General features: G+C 42.5%; 1 protein-coding gene and 1 non-coding gene across 4 annotated transcripts in view; one reads left to right on the top strand and one right to left on the bottom strand.

Annotated features, from left to right (window-relative positions):
• LOC128351898 (lipase member M-like) overlaps positions 1 to 24,133 on the bottom strand; it is a 41,670-nt gene extending 17,537 nt beyond the window's left edge. For 2 of the 3 annotated variants that reach the window (XM_053311914.1, XM_053311915.1), the window contains exons 1-7: positions 24,103 to 24,133; positions 20,421 to 20,532; positions 17,849 to 17,966; positions 12,946 to 13,144; positions 9,380 to 9,489; positions 6,760 to 6,896; positions 2,419 to 2,565 (exon numbers count right to left, since the gene is read on the bottom strand). In XM_053311914.1, coding sequence (XP_053167889.1) covers positions 2,419 to 2,565; positions 6,760 to 6,896; positions 9,380 to 9,489; positions 12,946 to 13,144; positions 17,849 to 17,966; positions 20,421 to 20,525 — 816 coding nt within the window. In that variant the 5' untranslated portion in view covers positions 20,526 to 20,532; positions 24,103 to 24,133. Of the gene's footprint in view, positions 1 to 2,418; positions 2,566 to 6,759; positions 6,897 to 9,379; positions 9,490 to 12,945; positions 13,145 to 13,624; positions 13,685 to 17,848; positions 17,967 to 20,420; positions 20,533 to 24,102 lie in introns of those variants that run through there. The other variant, XM_053311916.1, reaches the window with a different exon arrangement.
• LOC128352666 (U6 spliceosomal RNA) lies at positions 231 to 341 on the top strand. The gene has a single exon (XR_008320564.1). It is a non-coding gene; the product is annotated as a U6 spliceosomal RNA (small nuclear RNA).
• Positions 24,134 to 24,904: the final 771 nt, after the last annotated feature.

The raw sequence follows: 24,904 nt of genomic DNA, 5'->3' as shown, positions 1-24,904 counted from the left end.
GAGGGGATTAGACTGTTATAAATTCCCAGTAAACTGACTTTATTGTAATTGGATACCTTACCAATATTACTTCTGAAAATTACTATTTTTCTTATTTACTTATTTTCTTAAATAACTTATTTTTCTTTGAGAGTTGAAAAATCTTTTCAGACTTGGACAATTATTTGCATTTATCTTTTCAGTTTGGACATATTGAAATGTACATCTGATGTGTGATGTGGAGAACAATATTTTCAGGACTAAAACTGGAGGGATACAAAGAAGATAAAGAGATATGGAGAAGTTTAACATGGCCCCTGTGCAAAGATGACATGCAAATTTTTGAAGTGTTTCATATTCTTTATCCTAGACCTTACTATTATGGTCTGATCTTCTTTCTTACGGTTGTTTGGATACATCTGATTTTCAAGCTTTTATTGTTTTGTCTATTGTCATGGTTGTGTCTTGATTACATAGATTTGTTTGGAAGTTAGAGTGGATTCATGGTGTCTCATTGAAAATCTCATTTGCTATCATAGAATCCACACTCAATACCTCAGAAATAAGAGAACCCTGTACCCCATGGGTTAGAAACCCATGGGGGTGGTTGGCACCCTATGTGCACTACACCACCACTCGCTCTGCACCCCAGCACCCCCCAAGTGCACTTATGGGGCTGCTGAAAGCTCCATTATAACTTATTATGAGGAAAAACCTTAAAGACGCGTAAACTTCAACAATTAACCAAAAATCACCCTTTCCCCCAATTCCTTTCAAATAATTCAGGTAGCTTCCTTGACCACCCTAGGAACTACCACCCACCACACTCCACTCTATGACACCCCTTTCCCCCTGACGTGAAGCTATACATTTGCTGCAATCCTCATTATTCTCTATGAGGAATTCAAAAATACTTTAACAATTCACCAATAATCAGAGGAGTGCCCAATTGCCTTGGGATTTTTTGGGTGGTAGGCACCCCTGCCTGTATACCACCCACCCCGCTTTTGTGCCCCTAGGTGCTCCACAATAGGGGATATGGACTGGTTCGGGTCCCATTATAGTCTATGAGAAAAATAATTAAAAATATTTCAAATATTCATAAAATATCATAGGGGTGTCTGATTGCTTCAGGGTTTGGGTGGTTGTTGGCACCCATGGGTGCTCCACAATAAGGAATAATGGGCTGGTTCGAGTCCCATTATATCATATGAGAAAAAATAAAAATATTTTCCCAAAATTCATAAAAAATCGTATGAGTGTCCGATTGCTTTGGGGTTTGGGTGATAGGTGCCCCTGGGTGCCAGCTACCATCCTAGCTACTTTTTGAGATCTGAATCAGTTCGGTTCAGATCCGAACTAGTTCGGATCCAAACCGAACCAGGGGGTGGTTCAGACAAAACCAAAACCGAACCACCCCCTCCTGGTTCGGACCCGGTTCGGATCCGAACCGGACGAACTGGTTTTGTGCACATCCCTACTGTCCTCAGCACAGCACTGCACTTTTCTCAGTGCTGGGGGTCCTTTAAGAGAGATGGAACTCTAGGAGGAAAGCACTGGCAAGGGCTGCACTTCACAGCACTTTGTTCATGCCCTCCAAGATGGCACAGGGGGCTTTGTTTCCCTTAAAGAAGCCCCCCAGCACTGGGCAAAGTGTAGCACCACATGATGAGAAAGGTCATGTTGCCTGTTGGACCTGTGAAGCGTATTCAGCTTTGGCTGAAGCTTCACACAGGCTCAATAAACAAATAGTCAGGGGGTCTTACAATGAAGAACACTGACCTATGTTGATTCATTTAATTATTTTCTATTTGTTCCCAGGACACTAAACCTTGGTTGTTAACCTATAGAAACAACTGAACACCAGAGGGAGTTATTTTTCAGAAATTATTCTGACAGACAAGCTGAAATATGGGTTGGTATTGTATTCTGAATTACTTGAAATGATAACTGAACTTCTGAATTTTGCTCTTCAAAAATATGTTTTTCTCCAGTTGCCTTCTGTCAGGAAAGGGGGTTAGAAGCACTCCTGGACACTGCCTTGTCCCACCTTAGCTGGTAGAGGCAAAGAGAGGGAGAGGAGGCATGTAGGAGGATTTTCAGAGGATCTACACTTTCATTTAGACACTGGTAAGTATGTTTGTAAGCCATTTTAAATTTATTCCATCCTCCCTATCCTCATCTCAGCCTCTTTCAAAGAGTTTTATGTTTTTAATTTTGTTTCTAGATTGCAAATGGACACTGACTTCTGCTGAATGAGATACTTGATGTATGTGTGTGCGTGTGCGTGCGCGCGCGCACACACATACACGGATCATAGGATATTTTTGTACTTGCCCTATCCAGATGCCATTATATGAAAAAATAAAAGTAAAATTAACACAGAAATAGAATCTAACATCGGAGCTTCCAGTTACCAATATATCTGATCATACTTACCATATTCATATTTTTTACATTATATCCACCAAGAAAGAAGAAGATATTTCCACAAATACTAGTAAAGGGCCACTGGCTACAGAAGCGAGCAATAATATTTTTGACTAATCGGTTTTGGGAGAGGAATTCTTTTTTGCCAAGCAAAGCCTGAAAATGCAAAGAGATTTGTTATCTGAAGTAATTTGACCTTGCTTTGTTTACCTGATGTCTTCTGCCATGTGTGCTTTCCCCCTGCAGATGCATCTGACTAACTGCACCTTCTCTGTGATCTCAATGAGAGCCAAACAACACATTGAGCAGGTTCAGATGAGATGCTGGGTGTGCACATTATAAAGATGGGGTCTCATGGAAAACATGCCTGCCACTACATAAGGAGGACATCCTCACATACTCTTGGGACATCTCTTAATTGTGTGAAGGTGGTGTTTGCATCATCCCTCTACACATTTAAACGGGTATTTGGAGTCTGGGTAGAGGGGCGATTCAGATGAACACCCCGCTCACTTGGCTGTCCTGAGAGTACATCAGAATATCCTTCAGGCATGTCAGGATGGGTGTGCTGTCACAGTCCCTCCACCCCCATCCCTGGCAGCTATTTGTTCACATGAAGTGTGAACATGTGAAGCTGCCATATACTGAGTCAGAGCATTGGTCAGTCTGATCCAATATTGTCTACTCTGACTGACATGGGCTCTTCAAGGACACGGGCAAGGGTCTTTCCCATCATCTGTTACGTGATCCTTTGTATAAAATAAGTGTCTTCTGAACTCACTCTACGTGATTATTTCATGCATGTGTCAGCTTTTGTATTACAGCTCCATATAAATGTAAAATTTAAGGTATACCTCCCCCAATCAAATTGCCCTTAATATACTATGACAAATAAATTATATTAGATTAACATATATTTTTAAGTTCCATTCAAAAATTTAAATAGATTAAAATATTACAGAATAATTTTGAATCATATCCAACACATCCCTTTCCTTTTCTATTCAGATTAGTAGGGAAGTACACAAAAGGGATTTTGCATTTTGTTTCAAGTTCAAAGCAAAATGCAATGGCCAAAATGTTTAGCTGAAACAGCAGTCAAACTGGTTCTTTTCACCGAACAAACCTCAAAACCTTTTGAGTGTTTCATAAGAAGCAATGGGGAAATGCAAAACACCTCATTGATCCCCAAGGTTAGCTCCTACGGATACCAAAGTGGGTTGGGTGGTAGGTCATGATGGTTGTTACCTACCACACAACCCACAAAAGAAACGGGCAAGTGGGTGATTTTTAACAAATGTTTAACTTTCCCCACAAGCCCCCATAGGATCTCGAACTGTGCCGCTATGGTGCAGGTGGCCTGCTTAAAGAGGGATCCAGCACTTGGGCTGCACTGGGGGTGGGGGGTGGGGGGTGGCAGGCAGCAGTGCCAGAAGCTGGGTTGGGCCGGTAAGCACCTTAGACTACCTTTCTTCATTGCTCCCCTGCTCGAACCAGGCTTGGTTCAATTCGATTGTGGACCGAACCGGCCCCAGTTCAGGTTATGATGGAGCTGAACCAGCCTGGTTTTATGCAAACCGGTTTGATGTCAAACGATTCATGTGTAGGGGAAGAATGGCAGCTCAGTCCCCAACTAGCAGAGCAAAACTAGTTTGGTGAAAATTCAGCCAAGCAAGAGGTCTGGAGACAGTTCTCCACAAAGATTTATTTAGAAGTTACAAAGGGATAGGAAAGTTGAGGTTAAGGCTGAGATTCTAAACAAACTAAGGCTGGAGACTAACACTGGAAGAACAAAGAGGGGAGGAGTTCAACACTTTTATCCATGACCCTAACCACACACACCTGTGGTCATTATGAGACATTGCAGCTGAGAGACGATGATGCCAGGGTCCTAGCTCCAACATCATGCACACCCCTACCTCCAAACACAGAACACACATTTCAAGCACAGCCCAAATGGCCAATCAATCAATCAATCAATAAATAACTGGCCGAGAATCCACTGCCAGCCACTGTGCCTGCACTGCAATTACATCATTGGCACAAATTGCTTTCTCACACACAATTATGACTCCTTACTTCATAGCACAGCAACAGCTGTCATATCAGCACTCTTAGCAGCAAGCACAGCTCAACTTCCTCCTTTGGGGTCTCCCCTCCTTCCCCCTCCCCCCGCCAATGGGGGTACAATTGCCCATGACAAAACTTGATTTGTATGAGATCACAAGCCAAACAGAAGCTAGTGCTAGAAAACAAATCAGCAAGAGAAAAACAGGCCTCTCAACAGGCGCTTGAAATATTGAAACGTTTTTGACTCAAAAATGGGGTTGTTGTTTTGTTCCGAGCTCGAAACAGGCCCTTATTTAAAGAGTGTTTTGTTTTGAGCTCGAAACACTTGGAATGGCCTAAATTCGATTCAAAACTTTTCAACTTTGAAACATTTTGCACATCCTTACAGATTATCCTTCAACAAATATTCTTCCTCAGAGTGTTTCCATCTTAGTTCAATAAATAAATATTGAATAGACAGATAGATTTTATTCGTCAGTCCTCCTCTGCATAGCATCTAAATAGGGTTGTGAATCTAAACAACTGCAAGGGACTCGAAGAAGGGGTCTTCTCCCCCACTAGCTGTACCCCTAGATAATCACCCACAGGTCTTCTGACCCTCAAGGATACAGGAGAACATGTGACACAGTAGGGAATCCACCAAAATTTGATGAAGGCACCTTCCGTGATTATTGTAAATAGGTTATACTTTCTGAAATTTTGAAATCTGATTTAATTGAGCTTCATAGGGAAGGGTGGGGTAGGACAGGTGAAGGTACTTTCCCTTAGGCAGACATTCAGTTTGTTATTGCCTCAACCCTCTTCCTGCCTAGAGCCTCAAAGGGTGTGAATCTGAATTGACTACAAACATAGTTTTGTAATATATGTTTGGGTATGAGAGAAAGAAAATCATCTTCCAATGCTGTGACTACCTTTGTAAATGTAAATATTAAAACTGCATGTAGCACTTTGCAGGGGAATAAACCTAAGTAGGAGTCCTAGGTCTGTTCTTCCTGTGTGTGAGGGGAATATTTTTCTAGGACCTGCTTATTTAGAATGGCCTTACAATTTATCTGACACTGAATTTAATTTAAATTGCCCTCAGAATAGAATATGTGTGACAGATTCCTGGAATAGAATTCATTTAAGAACAATTTGGACTCAAAGAATAAGAAGTGAAATAAATAAGTGCATCTACTAGTTGAGTTATATTAGGGCAAGAAGAAATATAGAACAATAATGAGAAAGAGGAATAAAACTAATGAATGGAAAACAATTAAGAAATGAAGACTACATTTACGGAAATTTGAATTCCATGTTCTATAGTTCTATCAGAAGCCACTCTGAAAAATTACAGCTGGATATCAGATGCCTTGTTTTAGAACAGCCAGAGAAAGAAAAGTCCACTCTTTCTCTTCTTTTTGTTTTTGTTTTTTCCTTCCTTTCTTCCTTTTATTGTTATTTCTTTCTCTTTCATTTTCATCTCTTCCTCTCTCCTTCCCCTATTTGGTCTCCTAACTGTCCCCAGCCTCACCTTTCTCCTTCCTTTCTGTCTTCCGTTCTTTTCTTTTCCTGCCTTTCTTTCTCTTCTCTGCCCCTTCATCTCTCTCTATCTTCTCCTTGGCTTCCTAACTGTCCCCAATCTCTCCTTTCTCTTCTTTTTCATTGGTGTTGCCTTTTGAAGCATTTCACATATTTATTTTTTCATTCAGCCACCCTGGCTACATACATATGACTTGACACACTCAACAAGGCCTACAAAACCCTAGTGAAACTTAGAGGGTTTAGCACAGGGGCGTAATGATAGGGGGGGCAGGCAGGGCACGTGCCCTGGGCACCACCCCATTGGGTCATGCGGGGGGGTGCCAAAAAGTGGCTTCCCCCCCACCCCCCCTGGATTGCCCGCCGAGTGTGTCGGCGGGCGGGCGGTGGCGATTTGGCGGTGGCGGGTGGCGGCGGCGGGTTGCCCACTGAGTGCAGCGGTGGCTGGTGGCTGGCGGCGATGGGCTGTATCGTGGCCCGAGTGGCGGCGGATCGCCCGCCGAGGAGTGCAGGCAGAGCGACGCTGAGCCTGCCTTCTGGCCCGGCGTCACTTCCCAACTGCGCAGGCCAGCGATCTGCTGCCTGGGGGGTGCCACCGTGCCCTCACAGGTATGTGGGGGCCGGGGGGATGGGGGGACACAATTTCAGGGCCAGAGCTTGCCCTGGGCGCCGTTTCCCCCCGATACACCACTGGTTTAGCAAGCTTAGTTTATTACTCATTTGGATGACTGGGTATTATTAAGAAGAAGCAAAACATACCCTGAGCAATCTTTCTGGGAGGCGCATAAGTTTTACAGCAGGGCTGCTGGCATATTTGATTCTAGTAACAGGAGCCAAGGCAAAATACATTTTGATCTTTCTAGCCAACTCTGGCATTGTCGAAAATGCAATGAATGCTAGGAAAATTAAAAAGGAAAAGTTGACTTCAACAACAACAACAACAACAACAAATTAAATTAAATAAATCAGAAGTTTTGTTTTTCTGCAGCTTTCAACTTGCATAGCAGCAGCATTGCAAGCTGGCCACATACATTACAACATTTTCATACAACATTACATTATATGCACATTGCATCAATACATTACAAATGAAGGTCTATTTACATATAATGAAAATCTCTATTCACAAATATTATTTGTAGTCTTTGCACAATGTAAGCCCTATTCAGACAACATGCATACAGGTGTCTGTACACATATACATGTTTCTGAGTGAATGATTATACATGATTCATATTACAAATGAACCAGGGTACTGATCCTCTAATTCATGGAACAGGTAGGAATCATATTACTGTATGTACATTCAGGGGCGTAACTATAATAGGGCAAGGGGAGACAGTTGTCTGGGGGCCCACTGCCTTGGGGGGGCCCCCAGAGGCAAGTCACATGACTGACTCCCCCAGCCGCACACCCACCCGGGCTTCCTTCAGATGTATTCATCCTCCGAAATTGATGTGAGTGTTAAGACCTGGAGCTACTAGAACAGTGGGGGGCGGGGGCATTTTAAAATCTTGTCTCTGGGCTCACTCCAACCTTGCTACGCTCCTGTGTACATTGTATGTACATTGTAAGTGCATTGTATGTGCATTGTATGTAACATGAATACCTGGATCTGCATACAATCATTATGTGCATTGCACATGATGTGTAAATGGGGCTGTATAGTGGTACATTTCCTATCTATACCCTGCATTTGAGGAGCTGGGGCCCAGGTTCACTTTTAAAATGAACGCATGTACAGTAATTCACACAAAACCATGTACATGTGTACAGACACTTGAATGCACATACAGCATGATGTCTGAATAGGACTTGAGTGATGTAGCAAAACTATCTGATAAACATCTCTGAAATTTCACCTTCAAAGGAACTCAGACATTTGGAGATAATTCAACCTGTGGAACTCCGATAAAAGTTTTGCTTGGGAGCACCCTGAAACCATTAATATTCAGAGACAATGTCCACTGGAGAAAATTCTCCACATCTCTTATTGGATCTAGTCCCTGGCCCAGCTTTGGGGTTGAATCTGTTTTCATTATCTTTCTTTGGTTGTCAGACCTGGCCCTGGATATCCATACCCTCATTATATCTCAAATGGATTACAGTAACATGTTTTATGGAATGTTCTATGTGACAAGCATTCAAGATTTTCTACCTGTCCAGAATGCAGCTGCAAGGGTCGTGACGGGGGAAAGGCCATCAGACCATATCACACCTATTCTGTTGCAGCTTCACTGGCTGCCAGTGTAATTTTCAAGGCACAATTCAAGGGCCTGATGTTGACTTTAAAGCCTTAAATGGCTTGAGTCTAAGAGAACTTCTCCCACATGAATCTATCAATCCCATAAGAACTTGCAGGGAGGCCCTTCTGTATGTGCCACTTTCTAAGATGTGTTTGGTGGCCCCACAGAAGAAGCCTTCTCTGTGGTGGTCCTCTCTGTGGAATTATCTCCCTTGGGAGTTCTAACTCACACCATATATTAACACTTTTTTGTTGTTGTTGCTTGCAAAACTTGATTCTTCTGTCAAGACTTCTCTCACCTCTCATGATGGATGTTGGTGGTAAATGTGATCTCTCTGACAATGTTTAGGTTTAGCCTTAGTCTATTTTTATAATTTTTACAATTTTTCATTGTATGTTTTATTGTATGATGTTTTAAGCCACCTAGAATTCAACTGAAGAAAGGTGAGATATACAATTTTAAACAGATATCCAGTATGTGGTTTATAAAGAAAGCACATCTCTCCCAGGGTATATATAAGTGCCACCATTCTCCTTGTCACTCAGTATCAGTTTTCCTTTGTCATCTTGCATATGTAGTCCCTTTCCACTTCTTTATCATCTCTTATTTCCTGAGATTATATGAAGATGTCAGCATGCTACACAATATTCTGCACTTCTATCTTTCTTGAAAAAAGCCCCTTAGTCCCCATATATTTGACAGGTTAAGTTCCCCACATAAACCCTCTATGAGCTCAATGTTTTCCAATAAATGGCTGTGCATTTCTATTTTCTCTGTACCATGTGCCTGTAGCATGTCTACAGTCTGACCAGGGAAGACAATTTTCTTAGCATGTTGAATGGAACACAGGAAAAAAATCTGTGGTGTTGACCAAGAATTGATTGATTTTCATTTTACCAAATTTTGTTCATGCCTTCTTTCTGACCCTGTTAATCCCTGAGCGAAATCTATCAAACCCTTCAGGCAAGACTCACCCCACTACACCTGAAATGAGTTTGGCATTTATTCTTGGTATAATAATTTTAAAAGCCCAGATTTAAATTTTGAACCTTCCACTATAAGAGAGTTTCTTAATTCACACTGCTATATTTTATAAAAGGATATCACATATGAGTACTTATTGCTAAACATACCGATTGCAGCACCCTGAGAGTAGCCAATATAGTATAATTGTTGTTGTTCAGTTTTCTGCAGAATGAAGTTCAACATAGCTGGAAGATCGTATCTGGCCATCTCATCAAAACTGTAAAGGGAAGGAACCACCACATTGAATTGGCATGTGACGTTAATGTGAGGCATCAAATCATACACACTGGTGTCAGCTAATAAAAGCAAACCCTTATATGGTGTTTGAACATACATAAATATAGACTGGCCCTAATTCAACTATTAGGGCGGTGTTATTGGTGACGATGAATTATTTTCTTATTCATTTGTTTGTTCTTCTTGCCAAGTTAAATGGCAAGAAGAACATGCAAATATGAAGCAATAGAACATGTGAATCTATTTGCTGTGGAGTGCTTGCTGATGGGGCCAGGAAGTGAGCCATAAAGTTGGGATAGAGTGAAATTAGACTGAACAATGCCATGGTGTAAGGTGAACTTGGGTTGGTATTGAGACTATAGCCCTATTTCTACATTATGTTCGACTTACATACAATCTGTGTACACTATACACAAATCAGATCTGTATGTTATGTACAGTTTTTCACAAATTATGTTCAAAAGAACTACATTAGTACACTTGCTATCTGTACCTGGGGGATTGTACCAAGTCCACTTTTACAATAAATGTAGAGTCATTCAACAAAAGTACTCACATACAGTCATTCACATATACAGTCCAGACACCTCTATGCACATACAACATAAAGTCTGAACATGGCTTATGTGGTGCTTTGGTGTTCAGCAGGCTGAATGGATCAGGCAAGCTTGTACTGGGTTAGGCTGGCCACCTATCCTCAGCAAGCTACATCAACTTCTTCTAACTTATTCTGGAAGATGTCCCTTTGCCCTTTTACTTACAGCTGATCACTTCATTTATTTTTATTAATTAATTAAAAGATTTCATATTCCACCCAATCCACAGACTCAGGGCAGTGTACAAAGCAAGGACAGCATCCAAGATTTGAACTGAACAAAACAAAACAAAACTAAAGGGCAAATGCCTGACAGAAATGAAATATCTTCAATAAAGTTTTTAAAGGCTGAAAGGGAGGAGGCAGACCGAATCTGGGGGCGAAGAGAGTTCCAGAGTAGAGGGGCAGCAACAGATAAAGCCCTTCCACGGCCCTAGTACTATGAACCTCTCTAAGACCAGGGACCAAAAGAAGGACAACCTGAGAAGATCTCACAGGATGGGACAGGACTGGCTGGGAGAGGTGGTTCTGAAGGTAAACAGGTGCTAAGCCCTGAGGGGTTTTAAAGGTGAGAACCAGCACTCTGAATTGGACCCGGAAGCAAATAGGTAGCCAATGCAGCGACCGCAAGAGAGATGTCATTGACACTATTGACAAACAGAATGTGGGAAGGGTGGCCCATGTTTTTAATTAGTGGCTTTGTTCTAGCCACTCTAATTAAAATGGCATGGGTTTCAGGCAACTTCATCATTCATTACCAAAGAAGCTCCTAGTCTTGAGTAAATTGTCCTATCTCATCCTGAGTTACCTTGCAGAACTGTTGTGAGGATAACTTGGGAGGTCCTGTGTATGCTTCTCTAGCAACCTGGACATGATCAATAAATGCCTATGTGCATGTGAATTAATAATCACTCAACAAAATACAATTAAGAAGCAAATCTGTTGGTAGAACCATCATTAAAAGTTAAGGAAGCTCTGATATTCCACTAAAGGATGTGACATTCATGTGATGATAGCCAGCTACTCATTTTGGATTTAGAACTGAGCTCAGTAAACTGAACCATTAAAAAAAAACCCAGCAAGGAGCTTGGTTAATTTAGAGCCCAGTTATGGATGCTGTTTGTTCCCTGCTGGACTTTGAATGACACAGAAACATAGGAAACTGCCTTATACTGACTCAGACCCCTGGTCCATCTAGCTCAGTGTTACTTAACTGACTGGCAATGGCTCTCTAAGGTTTCAGGCAGGAGTCTTTCCCAGCCCTACCTGGAGATGACAGGGATTGAATCTGGGACCTTCTGCATGCAAAGCATATGATCTACCACTAAGCTATGGCCCCATCCCCATGACATTATTGGGAATATAGCAGCATCCAAATCAGTTACTACAAACTGCCTTCTGATGCTGCAGTATATGGCAGGGATGGCAGGCACCAGGGACTAGGGATGTACAAGTATCAAAGTTTGTGATCAATCTGAGTTTGAATCAAATCAGCCTGATTCGACTTGAGCTTGAAGCTGCTGGCCTTGATTCTGATTCGATTTGATTCAAATACCACAAGGCAGTAGGGCAATCAGGTGACTGCCTAGAGATACATATACCAGGCAGTATATCAATATGATTAATAATAATAATAATAATAATAATAATAATAATAATAATAATAATATTTAAAGGATTTTTTTTAGTTTTCCCTGTCTTTGGCAATGTTAGTGTTAGATTCCTGGGGTGTGTGTGTGTGTGTGTGTGTGTGTGTGTGTGTGTGTGTTTAAATATCATTATTTCTTCCATAGGGAATAATTGGGATTCAAAGTGGTCCATAATTCCCCATAGGTAGTGGCTAGCGACACCAAAACAGGTTGGGTGGTAGGGCCCCATGGTTGCCAACTACCACCCAACCCCCAAATGAATTGGGCAAAGGGGTGGATATTTAGGAATTTTAATGTGTTGTAGATTATTGGGTTGGAATGATTTCTTCATAGGGAACAGTGTGGTTCACTATAAAGAAGTCTTATGGGCCATTTTGAATCCCCACTATTCCCTAGGGCAGAAATAATTACAAAATAATTACAAAAATTACACACAGAACAAAATGGAGGCTCAAATCGCCAAATAGATTTGAGCTCAAATCTTCTAGGGTGATTTGATTTTACCTCAGATCTGGTCAATGCCCTCAAAGGTGATTCGATTTGAGGTCAAATCAGTCAAATCAACCAGATTTGAGTCTAATTGATTCAGCCATGAATAAATTTGCACATCCCTGCCAGAAACCCTGGACAATGTAGTTTTCCAAGAACACCTGATGTCATTGATATGGAATTGGTATATGGGATGCAGCTATAGCAGCATCCCGATATATAGAGAGGAGCTTGTTACCACCTCAGAAATCTTCACAGCAATTGCTAAATGAAGGAGCTGGAGCGGAAGCAAATACTTCTCTGGCTCAGATTGTAATCCGAGCCATAGATAACCTATTGAAAGAATGACACCCATTTCAAAATGCAGGTACATGTACAAGTGTTTCAAATTACCATACTATCTGACCTGGATAATTACAATTTTTGGCAACATCACCACTGCTATCTTATGTCAATGTGCATATTTAAAACAATGTGAAAGAAATCAAGAAGCATAATGCAATATTGCTTTCAGCCTATTCTGAACTGAAGCCAATGAGATAAAGGATGTACTTTTAAAAAACCACATATTCTGGTGCTTGATCTCCTCTAGACAATCAGATAAGTTTAAAGATGTTTAGAGTTGCAACCAAATCATACTGTAATGCTTCATATCCTGTAAAGCTTTTGTAAATTTTAAGACTGAAATGTTAAGTTAATAGACCTGAAAGCCCAAAACTCTTCTTGGTTTACAGATAGATTTTGATGACTTCTGGACCAGATGTTTCCTCTGCTGTTTCCAATCCAAACATCATAGCCAGCATCTGCAAGGATGAAGCCCAAACTGTTGTGGGCCAAGTTAGTGATCCAGTTGCTTCCATCCCCCAGAAGACCATGCTGGAGAAACACCACAGGTTTCAAATCTGAAAAAAGAACATTTTTTTAAAAAAGTTATTACATTCAGGTGAGGCTGCTTCCAATGATACTCTTCCTCTCGTTCAATCAAAAAGAGGATGGGCTTAGACTGCCCTCATCCTGAACTCCTCTGTGGAGGTCACAACACCCTCCTGGCATGCTCATTTAGTGTGTGGAGGTTGTTCATACAAAGGATCCCTCCACATGCTTTCTAAATACTAGCTCAGTCAAGTAACTGGAATGCATGTAGAGGGATAATTCAAATGAACAATCCTGTGAAGACCACCCTAGAACATAAGAACATGAGAACATCCCTGCTGGAAGGCACAAGGCCTATCTAGTCCAGTATCCTGTTTCACAGAGTGGTCCACCAGATGCCTCTGGGTAGCCCACAGGCAAGAGTTGAGGGCATGCCCTCTCTCCTGCTGTTGCTCCCCTGCAACTGCTATTTAGAGGTATCTTGCCTCTTAGGTGGCCTATAGCCCTACCTCTAGGTATCTTTGCTGCCATCACTCAGGTCTGTTTTGGAAAGAGCTGAGACCAAAATAACACTTCTCCTTCTTATCTGCTGTTTTGTAGCATGGTGCATCACTTCTGGTGATATGGGAGAGGAAATAAAATGATCTTCCACCCTGTTAATGTTAAAATAACTGGTTTTATTTAACTTAAGTTTATTCAATTGTTGCACAAGTTCTTAAAGTGTATGGTTTCAGGTACTGATTGTAAATAAGTGGTTTCAAGGTTTATACAGAACATTATGACATATCTTACAGCAGTGCTAATGTTTTTAAGATGATACAAACAGTTAGGATTCCTTCCTTGTGTCTTTTCTCCATTTGGGATTAGGGTGCCTTGCTTCGTCACCTTGTTTCCAACCTGTCTTCCACCTGAGAGCTCTCGGATCTTTCTTGAACAGGGAGCAGATTTACTCCTGCCTCTACCTAATCCCCCAACTTTCTTGTCCTTTGAGAAGTCCCGGTCAAGTTCAGTACTAACTACCAACTATTATCTCTCTCTAACTGACCCCAGCCCCCACCCCATGTGATAAAGGAACATGCTGGGAAGTCTATCCACAGTGGACATCATGAAGAGTGTGCTTTCAGAGCATCCACTTTCCAACTGCGTGGGAAATGATTGTGTCATCCCTACCAGCCCATGGTCATATTAGGATGTAAGCAGTGTTGTGTGTAATCCAGTCTGAACCAAGGTGATTCAAATTCTGAATCTGGACTTCAAAATATATGCAATATTTTAAAGCAAGTAAACCCCTTTTTGTCAGCTACAGTATTCAAACTGTGTCACAGAATGTGAGTTTCAGTCCCAATACATAGCATTTTAAAACCTGAAATATCAAGTTGTGAAACCTGGCTAATGTTTAGAGCATTCTCTTGATGAGGACTGGAAATGTCTTATTTGGCATGGGTTGCTAGTCATTATTCCATGAAGGACTGAAATAAAATGTCAGCTTCCCAGAAATTCAGGTAATAATATGTAAGTTCTGTTGATTTTAACAGGGGGTATTTAAGCATGTTCTTAACTCTCGCATTAATCAATGGAACTTAACAGTACAATTATAAGTATGTGTACACAGAACCAAGTCCTGTTAGTTTAATGGGATTTGCTCTCAGGTTAGTATGTGTAGGACTGCAGATTAAGAGCTGGATTGTGCCCTTCCATTTTATATGTGGAAAAAGCACATTTTAATATGAAAAAAATGCATTTTGAAAATATAATGGATTTTGGATTTTTATGTGATTTTTTACAGCTCAGCTACTCCAGTCCACCAAGAAGGTTATCCTCTAGCACTAACCAGGCGAAAGTTATAATTATATTAAGATTTGATTGTATCAGTGTTTCATCATCTATTTCAAGTGAAGGTTTCATTGGGCCAGTTCAAATAATACACTTAAACTTGTGATTAGTATATCTGTGGTGTTGTGTTTTTTTTAAATATCCACTTGGAACACAAATTCAGACTAACAGACCAATGTGGACAGAGTGCATGATCTTATCCTGAGGTTTGTTGTTTTTATAATTTGAACTCTATGTGAGGTGGGAGGGACACCACTTAGCAATCCAGACAATCATCTAATCATATGATAGTGACTAATGCACATTTTAAATCCTACATTATATCTACTATTTAAGTCCTGGGTAGAGAATGCATGTTTTTCAATTCGGATTATTATTTATACACATATAGAGGAATTTAATCACATCTTTAAAATATCATCTGAACTGGCCAATTAAGAACCTGCATTTTGAAGTCAAAGGAGAACAGACATAACACACAAGAAGGATTCACAACATGTTTACTGGACTCCAAGCCTGCCTTCACAACTGAACTTATAGACTTCAACAAATCAAATTCTGGTGGAAGCCTACCAGGATGTCACTCTCTGCTTTCTCTTCCTCCTCAGGGTGTGTGGCTAATTAACAGAGCCATAGGCAACCTGCGACCACCTTTTTCCATGGACGCATGCTTCATTAACCTTCCCCAGTCAAAGCAGAAGGCAGTTGAAGAGCTAGCAATGAACACATGAGGACGGGGCAGCTGGTGGCTCTTGGTACTGGGGTAGGTGCTAGCCAGAGCAGGTGATGGGCAAAGCCGGGCTTAGTTGGGAACAGTCAGTGCCATCCACAAAAGCCACAGAACCTGGGTACCAACATCATTTACATGAAGTGGGGGGAGGAGGAAACAGTGCCATCCATAAGAGCCACAGAACTTGAGGACCAGAACTGAACACCATATAAATGTTTTTAAAAGGGAACAGTGCCATAAAAGCCACAGAAATTGAAGAACATAACTGAACAACACCATTTACACTTAAAAAAGGGAACAGTGCCATCCATAAAAGCTAAAGAAACTGAAGAGAATTGAGCAGTACCATATACACTCCCATTAATTGCAATCATATACCTGCCAACATTTCATTGATAAACAAGTTGTTCTGGTGAGAATGAATCTGCCTACTTTCCTTTCACTAACTGATAATTACTTAATTGATAAATACCATCTTCACAAGTTAGCCTTCAGCCTTAAATGTTCACAAGCCCACAATCTTGAACTGGGGTGGATGACATGACCGCAAACTATGCCATTGTGATGTTCCTATGTGTCCCTACAGCTGTAACAAATTTGGTTCAAATTGGTTAGGTGGTTCACAAGTTAGCCCACTTGCACCTCAAATGTTTACACATCTGCTATCTTGAACAGGGGTGGATGACATCATCATGAACTATGCCACTCATGACAACTGCACCCAATTTGGTTCATGTTGGTGCAGGCATTACAAAGCTGATGGAGTGGACACATACATGGACACAGGCACACACGGACACATGGATATGGACACACACACACGGACACACAACCTAACTAGAGAGCTTAGTATGGGATAGGCAAAAAGGACCCCATTACCAGGTCAATTTGAATGGAGCAAAAAAATTCCTACCCAGCCCCCCAAAGGGTGACCAGCAAAGCCCACACTAAGTCCTAAGGCAGGAGGGAGAAGTCGCTTCTCTTAACTCAGACTGCTGCACTCTGGCGCCTGCCCCTCAATACCTGGCAGCCAAAAAAACCAGCCCCATTGCCTCTAAAGAAGCGGGGCAAGTAAGCCTCACCCATAACAAGCAAGGGCGAGAGGCTAGATTCTGACAGACCCTTGAAAGGCCCTGGTACATAAGATAGACTGTTGAAAGAGTCTTTCCCCAAAGAAACTGAGTGTCTGTGGGCTTTACTATTAGTTAGTAAATCTTGAATTGTAAGTATGGTGGGGGAGGGGGAGACACCCAACCATGGTGCTGTGGTTTCATGTGTGCTTTTCATATTCTGCTCCCTATACCTTAGCCATTTTCCCATGGATCCATTAAAAAAACTGACATAGTTGTTCAGCAGGCAATTCTGAACTTTAAAATTCCTCTTCTAGCATTAGTAGTGCAAAAGGTAAGCTTTGACAAACCACAAAAATTGGAGGGAGGTTGGGTGAAATTAGGAACTCTTTTGCTTGTGTACAACTTTATTTCTTGCACAAGCCAACTCAGCTCATGTTATTTTATGTACAGCTGAGATCAGTAACAAGTTCAGAGAACAAACATGAAAACCTGAGTGGACAGAGTGCAACAAGAAGTATGGGCTGAACCAACATTCATTGGCACCATTGGCACTGGTCCCCAGGCTTGTAATGGGGCCTGCTCAGGCAGGGATGGTGTCTGGCTGCTTTTCCCCTTCCCAGGAGGAGGAGGAGGTGGAAAATCATACAGAGCAGCCAAGCAGAGAGGAGTGATCTGTAGAGGGAGCTGTGCAGGACACAAGCTTTCAATATGGAGAGAGAAAGAGAAGCCATGCCACTTTGCCTATCTTCCACCAATTAGAGCCTTCCTGGATGATTTGAAGCCACCTGGTATGTTTCCCCCCACCCCACATAATGGATGGGAGGAGGACAATAAAGAGATCTAGGAAAAAGCTCAATTGGAGTTACAAAAACAACAAGAAAAGCCTTTGGATACCTCCAGGCGAACCTTGGAATTACAATCAATCGAACATTTGATAATGCAGTTTAATAAAGAACTATAAGTGGAATCAGATCAGTTCTGAAAGCTAGTTTGGAAAATGTTCTTCGGGCTGACTTTTTATATTACATCATGTAATATATACTACTACGTTTATATTACATCGTGTCTTCTTCCAACTTTACACCACAAAGTCATACCTGAGTTCCCCTGATCCTTAGTGCGAAGCTGGATTCGGTTAATGCTAAGAATATAGCCATCTTCTGTCAGCACTTTGTACTCCTCACTGGAATAGCCATGGTAGGTAATGAGTTCATTCTACATTAAAAAAGAAAGAAAATAAAATTGTGTCCTTGATGGATTTATACTGCAACATAATCTCATCTGGATTTCAGAGTGATGTTTAATGTGTCTGCAAGAAAATAGTGTTTAGAAGAACATAAAGCACAAAGTTTTAGAAGACTGATGGAAAGTTGGGGTTAAGAGTCAAGCTACATGTAACCATACATGACCACCACTGCAAGACAGCTCTTCAGCTCTTCTGAATTCACCAAATTCAAAAATATGTAATTAAAGAAAAGGTATGGCATTATTATTATTTTTATTCCACTTTTCAACAAAAAAAAGTTCTCAAAATGTTTTACATAGAAAAATAAAAAAGTGATTCCTTGTCCACAAAAGTCTCACGATCTAAGCACCCACACGAGGGAAACACCAGCAACAGTCACTGGAGGAATGCAGTTCTCAAGTTAATAGGAACACTTGCTCTCCCTTTACTAAGTATAAGAAAGGCACCACTTCAAAAGGTGCCTCTATGCTCAGTTAGCAGGGCTATATGACATCACCACACTCACATAACATGATATCCTCACACTCAGCATCAGGGGTGCAGATCCTCCCCATAGCACCCAAGGAGTTCCCTCCCTAATTCTACCGAACTCCCTCCACCAAACTTAATAAGGGCAGGTTTACACATAATAAATAAGGACTGAAGAGCCATCAGTTCCTGCTGGGTGCACATTCCTACTCCTGCCGCTATTTCAACATTGTCAGAAGCTGGAAATATAAGGTGGAGACAGTTGGTAATTGACCTCAGCCTGGCAGTCGTCTGCCATTCTCAACCAGCATTTGAAGTTGGCTTGAGAATGTTGGGCTGAGGTGGGTTATCGATATTCTCTACCTAACATTTCTGCGTTCGAATGACATGGAAATGGCTGCAGGAGTAGGAGCATGCCCAGTGGAAATTGGCAACTCTTTTGTACTTCCTTGCTTCCGTTACATGTAACCCACCCTATCTCTCATCTTCAGTTTTGCTTGCTTCATGTTAGTGCTTGCTTTAAAAAAAAAAAAGTATATTATATTTACCGCTGCTTACTGTTGCACTGCAAAGTGGATCTAAGCATTTACAACTCAACAACTGACATGAAGGCATTGCAGTTTTTTTGCCAATCTGTGTAAACTGTTCAGATTTCACTTTTTGTTACACTCAGTTGTGGGTTTCCAGGTGTGCTGTCTGTGGTGACTGGTGGCTTCTAAAGTTAGTGGAGCAAATGGCAGGGCAGCTTTTGACAATACTAACATATAAACAAATAATAATTTTTAAACCCTAAAAAAACAATAATTTCCCACCCATTTACAATGAATTTTGGGCTCATGAGTATAGCCATCACCACCACACTGCTCCTTTTCTACTCTGAGTCCCAGGACTACTTACCTGCTGTCTGTGCAGGGAACTAAAGTAGAGGTCAAATGTGTGGCTGCAGATTGTTGTGCTTCTCTTCTTCTCAGCTCTGCTTGGGGATGGAGGAAGGCCAAGAGCCAGAACAGCCTGTAGGGAAGGCCTTTGGTGGGGCCTAAGGCAAGGGTGGGAAGAGGAGGAATGGGGACACTTGACTAGGACCTGGGTGTCTACGTGAGCCAGGAACTGGACTGCTGTGTCCCAAGGCAGAAACTGAAAATTCACTGCAGAAGAGAGTTATGCAACCTTATTTCTTTCAATGGGTGTCCAGATCTTGTGGGATTTAGTGGTGCCAAACAGAGCAGAGGCAGAGCACATGGGACAAGCAGCATTCTCACACAGCTGCTGCTGGCCCAGGCACTTCTCCAGATAATAGATTATAGGTCTGAGAACTCAATTTTCAGCTGGGAAATCTACTACTATTCTCTTTGTTTGGATGGTCTCAGAGATCTCATTCTAGGTTCCATGCAGGCTAGCGACGGGGGAGCTAAATATTTCCCTACATTCAGAGTTCCTGTCGGAGCAAGTGTCCTATTTACCCCACCTCCACTGTAGACATCTATGTATACAACCTTTGGGCTTATAGAGGGCTACATTTCCCAGCATGCTGCAGAGATCCTGGCACATAGCTAGCTTTTCCATTTAAATACATAATTTTAAACTATCTTGTTTTTTAACTTTAAACAATCTTAGTTTCTTATATCTTTTCACCTCCCTCCAACTGAATTGCCTTCTCCCCCCAACTGTTTTCCTTCCACCCCAATGGTTTTCTTCTCCTCCAATGGTTAAGCAGTGTTTTATTCTGGCATATTTTTGTTCTCCCCCAAATGTATTTTCTCTCCACTCTTTCCAGCTGTTATTGCTTAAAGGGAACAGGAAAACACAGAGTCTAGTGACATCATATCATATTCCATCTTTAGCTATATGCCACTGGGAAGATGTGGGAGAAAATGTGGAGTCATGTCTCCATCCCACTAATGGAAATAATGGCATGCATCTCATTAATACTAAACAAATACCAGTAGGCAACTTACAATACTCATAAACGCTTCTGGATCCGTAGCTCTTTTTGTTCTTATTTGTTCTTTGGAATAGGCAAATCCGTGGAACAGACATATCACAATAACAAATGGCCACATCCTGTTCCTGGGTAATATAGTACGTAGATCTGTTAATAGTAGTGTTATAAGCAATATAATGAAATGCAATTTGCTTGATTTCATAAGCCAGTATGGAACAGAATCATTGTGGCGGCTTCCACTTAAAATATACAACAGAAGCATGAAGAGGCCCAGAATGGGTTGAAAACAGCTGAAAATGGCCAGAAAACTGCCTGAACTGGGCCAATTGGAGACTGGGGGGAGCCGGTGGGTGGAGTGAGAACTTCCGGAGACACCCCCTGCGGCTGCAGCAGTGCCCCCCCCCGAGGCAGTGAGTGTGTGTGTGTGTGTGTGTGTGTTTTGGAACCCCTGAACTGGCCTGGGGGGGGGGGCAGATTCGGTTCAAATTTGCACTGAACCAAGTCTGGTTCAGCCCGAGGGGGAGTTCGCTGGCCTCAAGCTGGCCAAGTTCGATGTCAAACTGGCTCGTGGTCAAGCTGGTTTTCACATCCCTAACCCAAGCCTGAGGAGAAGCATGGAAATCTACACCAATTCTCTCATGCACTGGAAAGTGGGCTAGTGCAGGGGTTCTCAGCATTGGGACCCCAGATGTTATTGGACTCCAACTCCCATAATTCCTAGCCCCAGTGGCCTTTGGTTGGGGATTATGGGAATTGAAGTCCAACAACATCTGGGGACCCACCGTTGAGAACCCCTGGGCTAGTGGAAGGGGCCAGTAGGGTGCAGAAGAAAAGGGTCACATGGGGAGTGGAGGAAGGAGAGCTTACCACTCTCAATAGCAGCTTCACCTCCACATGGACCATGCCCCTTCTGGAGCTCCAGAGGGCAGGCCAAATGGGCACAAGCTGTTGGGACAGTGGTCGATAGGTACAATAGCCATAAGTTGTAGGGTGGATTGTGTGGAGTGGAGAACATGGTGATGTGCTTTCTGGCTCATCCCATCGAACTCTTCATAGCAGACCTTGCAGAGTTTAACCACTGAGTTACTGAACTCAAGGCACATGGCTGGATGTGGCCAGACCTGTGGGCGGGGACGGGTCATGGTCCTGGAGTGCCTCTCCTGCCCACCACCCACTTTTGGAATACCATAAACTGTCCTTTGAGGCAGATGGAATGCCACCTCATACTTCCAGTTTCAAAGGGGCATCCTGCCCAAGTTAATGTCTCCTAAAGCTTGTTTTGCCTCCCTCCCTCCCTCCCCACCCACCCACCTCTCTGCTGTTCAGAAAAATGCCAGCTTCAACACCCTTTAGAAACTCTTTCTGTCTCCCCAGGTTGCTTGCTAATTGTTTTGCCACTTTGCAAGGGTGTAGTGAGGTTCCCAGCGGCTGGGGGACAATAGAAGCTATGGGGCTTCTATTGTGTGCACTTTGCGTGTGTGCACCTAAGCCACACACCCCTGCATCTGATGTCAGGTGCAAGGGGAGGGCACCTACCCCCCAAACCTTCCCCTCCGCTGGCTCACCTTCTGTGAAGAGTAGGATGGTGGCCAGAAGCTCCAGCAGCAGCGCTAGCTTAAGGGCATGGAGAAAGGCTGAGTGTGGGGCTGCTGGGGGTCACTGTTCTCTGCCGGAGGGGGCGGCAGTGGATCAGGGCTGGGCAGCATGGCTGCGGTAGCCATGAGCATCGAGGGCGGTGAGGAGCAGACCTCTGCCTGGGATGAGGAAGCGAAGCACAGGGGGAGGGAGGAGAAAGGAAGCCCAGCCCCAATGTGCTTCTTCTCTTCCCATCACACTCAGAAAGAGCGTGCACACCCCAGATGCAGGGCATCAGTGCCTGGTGAGAAAAGGGAGGTGGCGGAGGGCCACACCCCAAGCCTTGTGGGACCCATGACCCTCTGGACCAGGGGACATTTGTTTCCTCTTGTCCAATGGACCCTACGCCCATGCCACTTTGCCTAACTTCTTTCAAAGTGTGCCTCTCAGGGGTATTCAGAAGTTGTCAAGTTCAATACTTTGTTGCTTTCTCTCTCCCCAGAGCTGTTTGCTATGGGAACATCTGCCATCCCAAACTCTGACACTCAAGTCTGTCCTTCTGTGCACTCTTCCATTGAACTGAGCTCTGCTGCCAAAGCCTGGTGCCTAATTCTGCCTACCTGGCCTCTCCACCAGCAGGTAAAACTTGGGTGCTACATCTCCAAATTTCCCCACCTGCCTGCTCCTTCTCTGCCATGCCAAACTGTTGTGCTAAAGCCTGGAAACAAAGTCAGCTCACTTACTCACTCCGTGCAAGTCTGCTGCCAGTGCCTGCCTACCTGCTCTCCCCTACACTGTGTGAAGTGTGGTTCCTGAAGCTTTGTGTGAAAGCTGCTCTCCTAGTCACTCTTCTGCCGTGCCCGTTCTAGCTCAATTTTTTTTTATACAGTAGCTATATGGCTTTTTAAATTGTCTATAAAACTACATTCCCTCCTCTGTCTGAAATCTGCCACGTTGTTTCCCTGGTATGGGTAGTAGAGCATTTGGAAATCGCATGCAAACTCAGTGGAAACAGATGCAATAGAAGGGAAATGAAAATGAGTGGGACTATGAAAAACATCTGAAATTAGTTGAAAAACAAATGCAATCTTAATGAGTCAGGGACTTTTAAAAAAAACCCCAAATTTTAATAACAAAAAGGAATGGAATTATGAAGCAACATTTTAAATACTTGCATGTCCTACAAGCATTATCAGGACAAAAATATATTGGTGCAGCATTCTTATGTTTCTGGTGTTCTCAGATCTGAGCATGGACTTTTGTATATGAAAACAGAGCACAAGACTCAGCATGGTGTAGTGGTTAGAGTGGTGGACTAGGACCGGGAAGACCCGAGTTCAAATTCCCATTCAGCCATGAAGCTCACTGGGTGGCTATGGGCCAGCCACTTATCTCTCAGCCTAACCTACCTCACAGGATTGTTGTAAGGATAAACATAACCATGTACAATGTTCTGGGCTCCTTGGAGGAAAAGCAGGATATACATGTTAATAAATAAATAAATAAATAAATAAATAAATAAATAAATGCCAGACCGTCTGTACATATAAGGTGCATTTGTACCCCAGAAAGAAGAGGGGAAATGGATCTGTGGATCTGTATGCAGATCTGGATTGTGTGTACAACACAATCTTAGGACAAACCCAGTTTAATATTAAAGGAGTTTGTGACCACTTTTTTCTCAAAGCAGTTAATGCAGATGTCCATCCCTACATGGCTCTTTCCTATGAACCTATGGGATGCATTCCGAGCCACAGTGTCTAATCTGAAGCTTTGTAATGGATTATTATTTAAAATATAACTAACTCCTTAACATAGTTTCCCAACTGTTATGCCAAGAATTCACAATAACCTAAATAGCTCTCTAAATTCTGTTAATAAGAATCCCCTTCTCATTTTTTTTGCCATCACCTTAAAAAACAATAAAGAAAAAGTAAGACAAGCTGTATTTTTTTTTTCTTATGGCTAGCAGCAATTCTTTCACCTCTAAAATGCTCCCCAAAAGATTGGCAATTGTTTTCAATGTAACAAAAGAATAACTGTCCAAACATTCTGTAGCATTTCCCTGCGCACTTCTCTGCACACCCCTCAGTATAAGTCTAATTTAATATAACACCAACCTGGTGCTGGAGTTTGCTTGCTTCAGTGAGAAGTTCAAATGCTCGGAGGATGGAAACTTTTAAGGGTCATGAACATTTATATCTGCAGCAGAAGATAAACGAGACAAATATGCAGCACCAGTCATATTACCCTTGCCTTGTAATCATTACCTGATTTGGCAATGAACATCTGTTCCTATCTCCTTATTTTTCCAGCTACCACTTCAACTTAGTAATACTGAAAGTACGTCATAGAGATATAGATCCTGAGTGATGACTCCTTGTGCTCTCAAAAAGTGTTTTATCTTTAGAGTAAAGTTCAAGTTTCTTTGCAAGGGAAAAGAATTTGCAGATACAAAGACCTTGTCCCACCGGATGGACCCCTGCTAGCTTGGCAAATAGGCACCTTTTAATGTGGTGATTCTCTTTATTTAGCAGGGGGAGAGTAACTGGCCCTACCCACCCCCTGCATAGTACCTCCAGTTAGGGTTGTGCGAACCGGTTCGAATTCGAACCAGCCCGGTTCAGCGGTTCGAATTTGAACCAGACTGGGCTCTTCCGAATCCGAACCGGTTCGAATTAGAACACAATCCGAACCGGTTCGGTCCTAACCAGTTCGGATCGTTTCGAACCAGTTCGGATGTGCCATAGGGCTCTATCGGGTCTGTATTCATTGAATAGTGTGTCCTCCATTTTGTGGCTCCTACTTGCAACTTTTGCTCCTGCCATCCATTTTGTGAGGCTATTTTTCAGGCATTGCATTGGCTGCACTAGTGATCCTTTGATTGGCCAGAATGAGTCTTGCGCTCTGGTAGGCTGTTGG

Source organism: Hemicordylus capensis, chromosome 3 (genome assembly GCF_027244095.1).
Source record: "Hemicordylus capensis ecotype Gifberg chromosome 3, rHemCap1.1.pri, whole genome shotgun sequence".
In the NCBI taxonomy this organism is placed as follows: domain Eukaryota; kingdom Metazoa; phylum Chordata; class Lepidosauria; order Squamata; family Cordylidae; genus Hemicordylus; species Hemicordylus capensis.
Note: the sequence above shows the minus strand (reverse complement) of the source record. Positions and strands in the feature narration are given on the sequence as shown.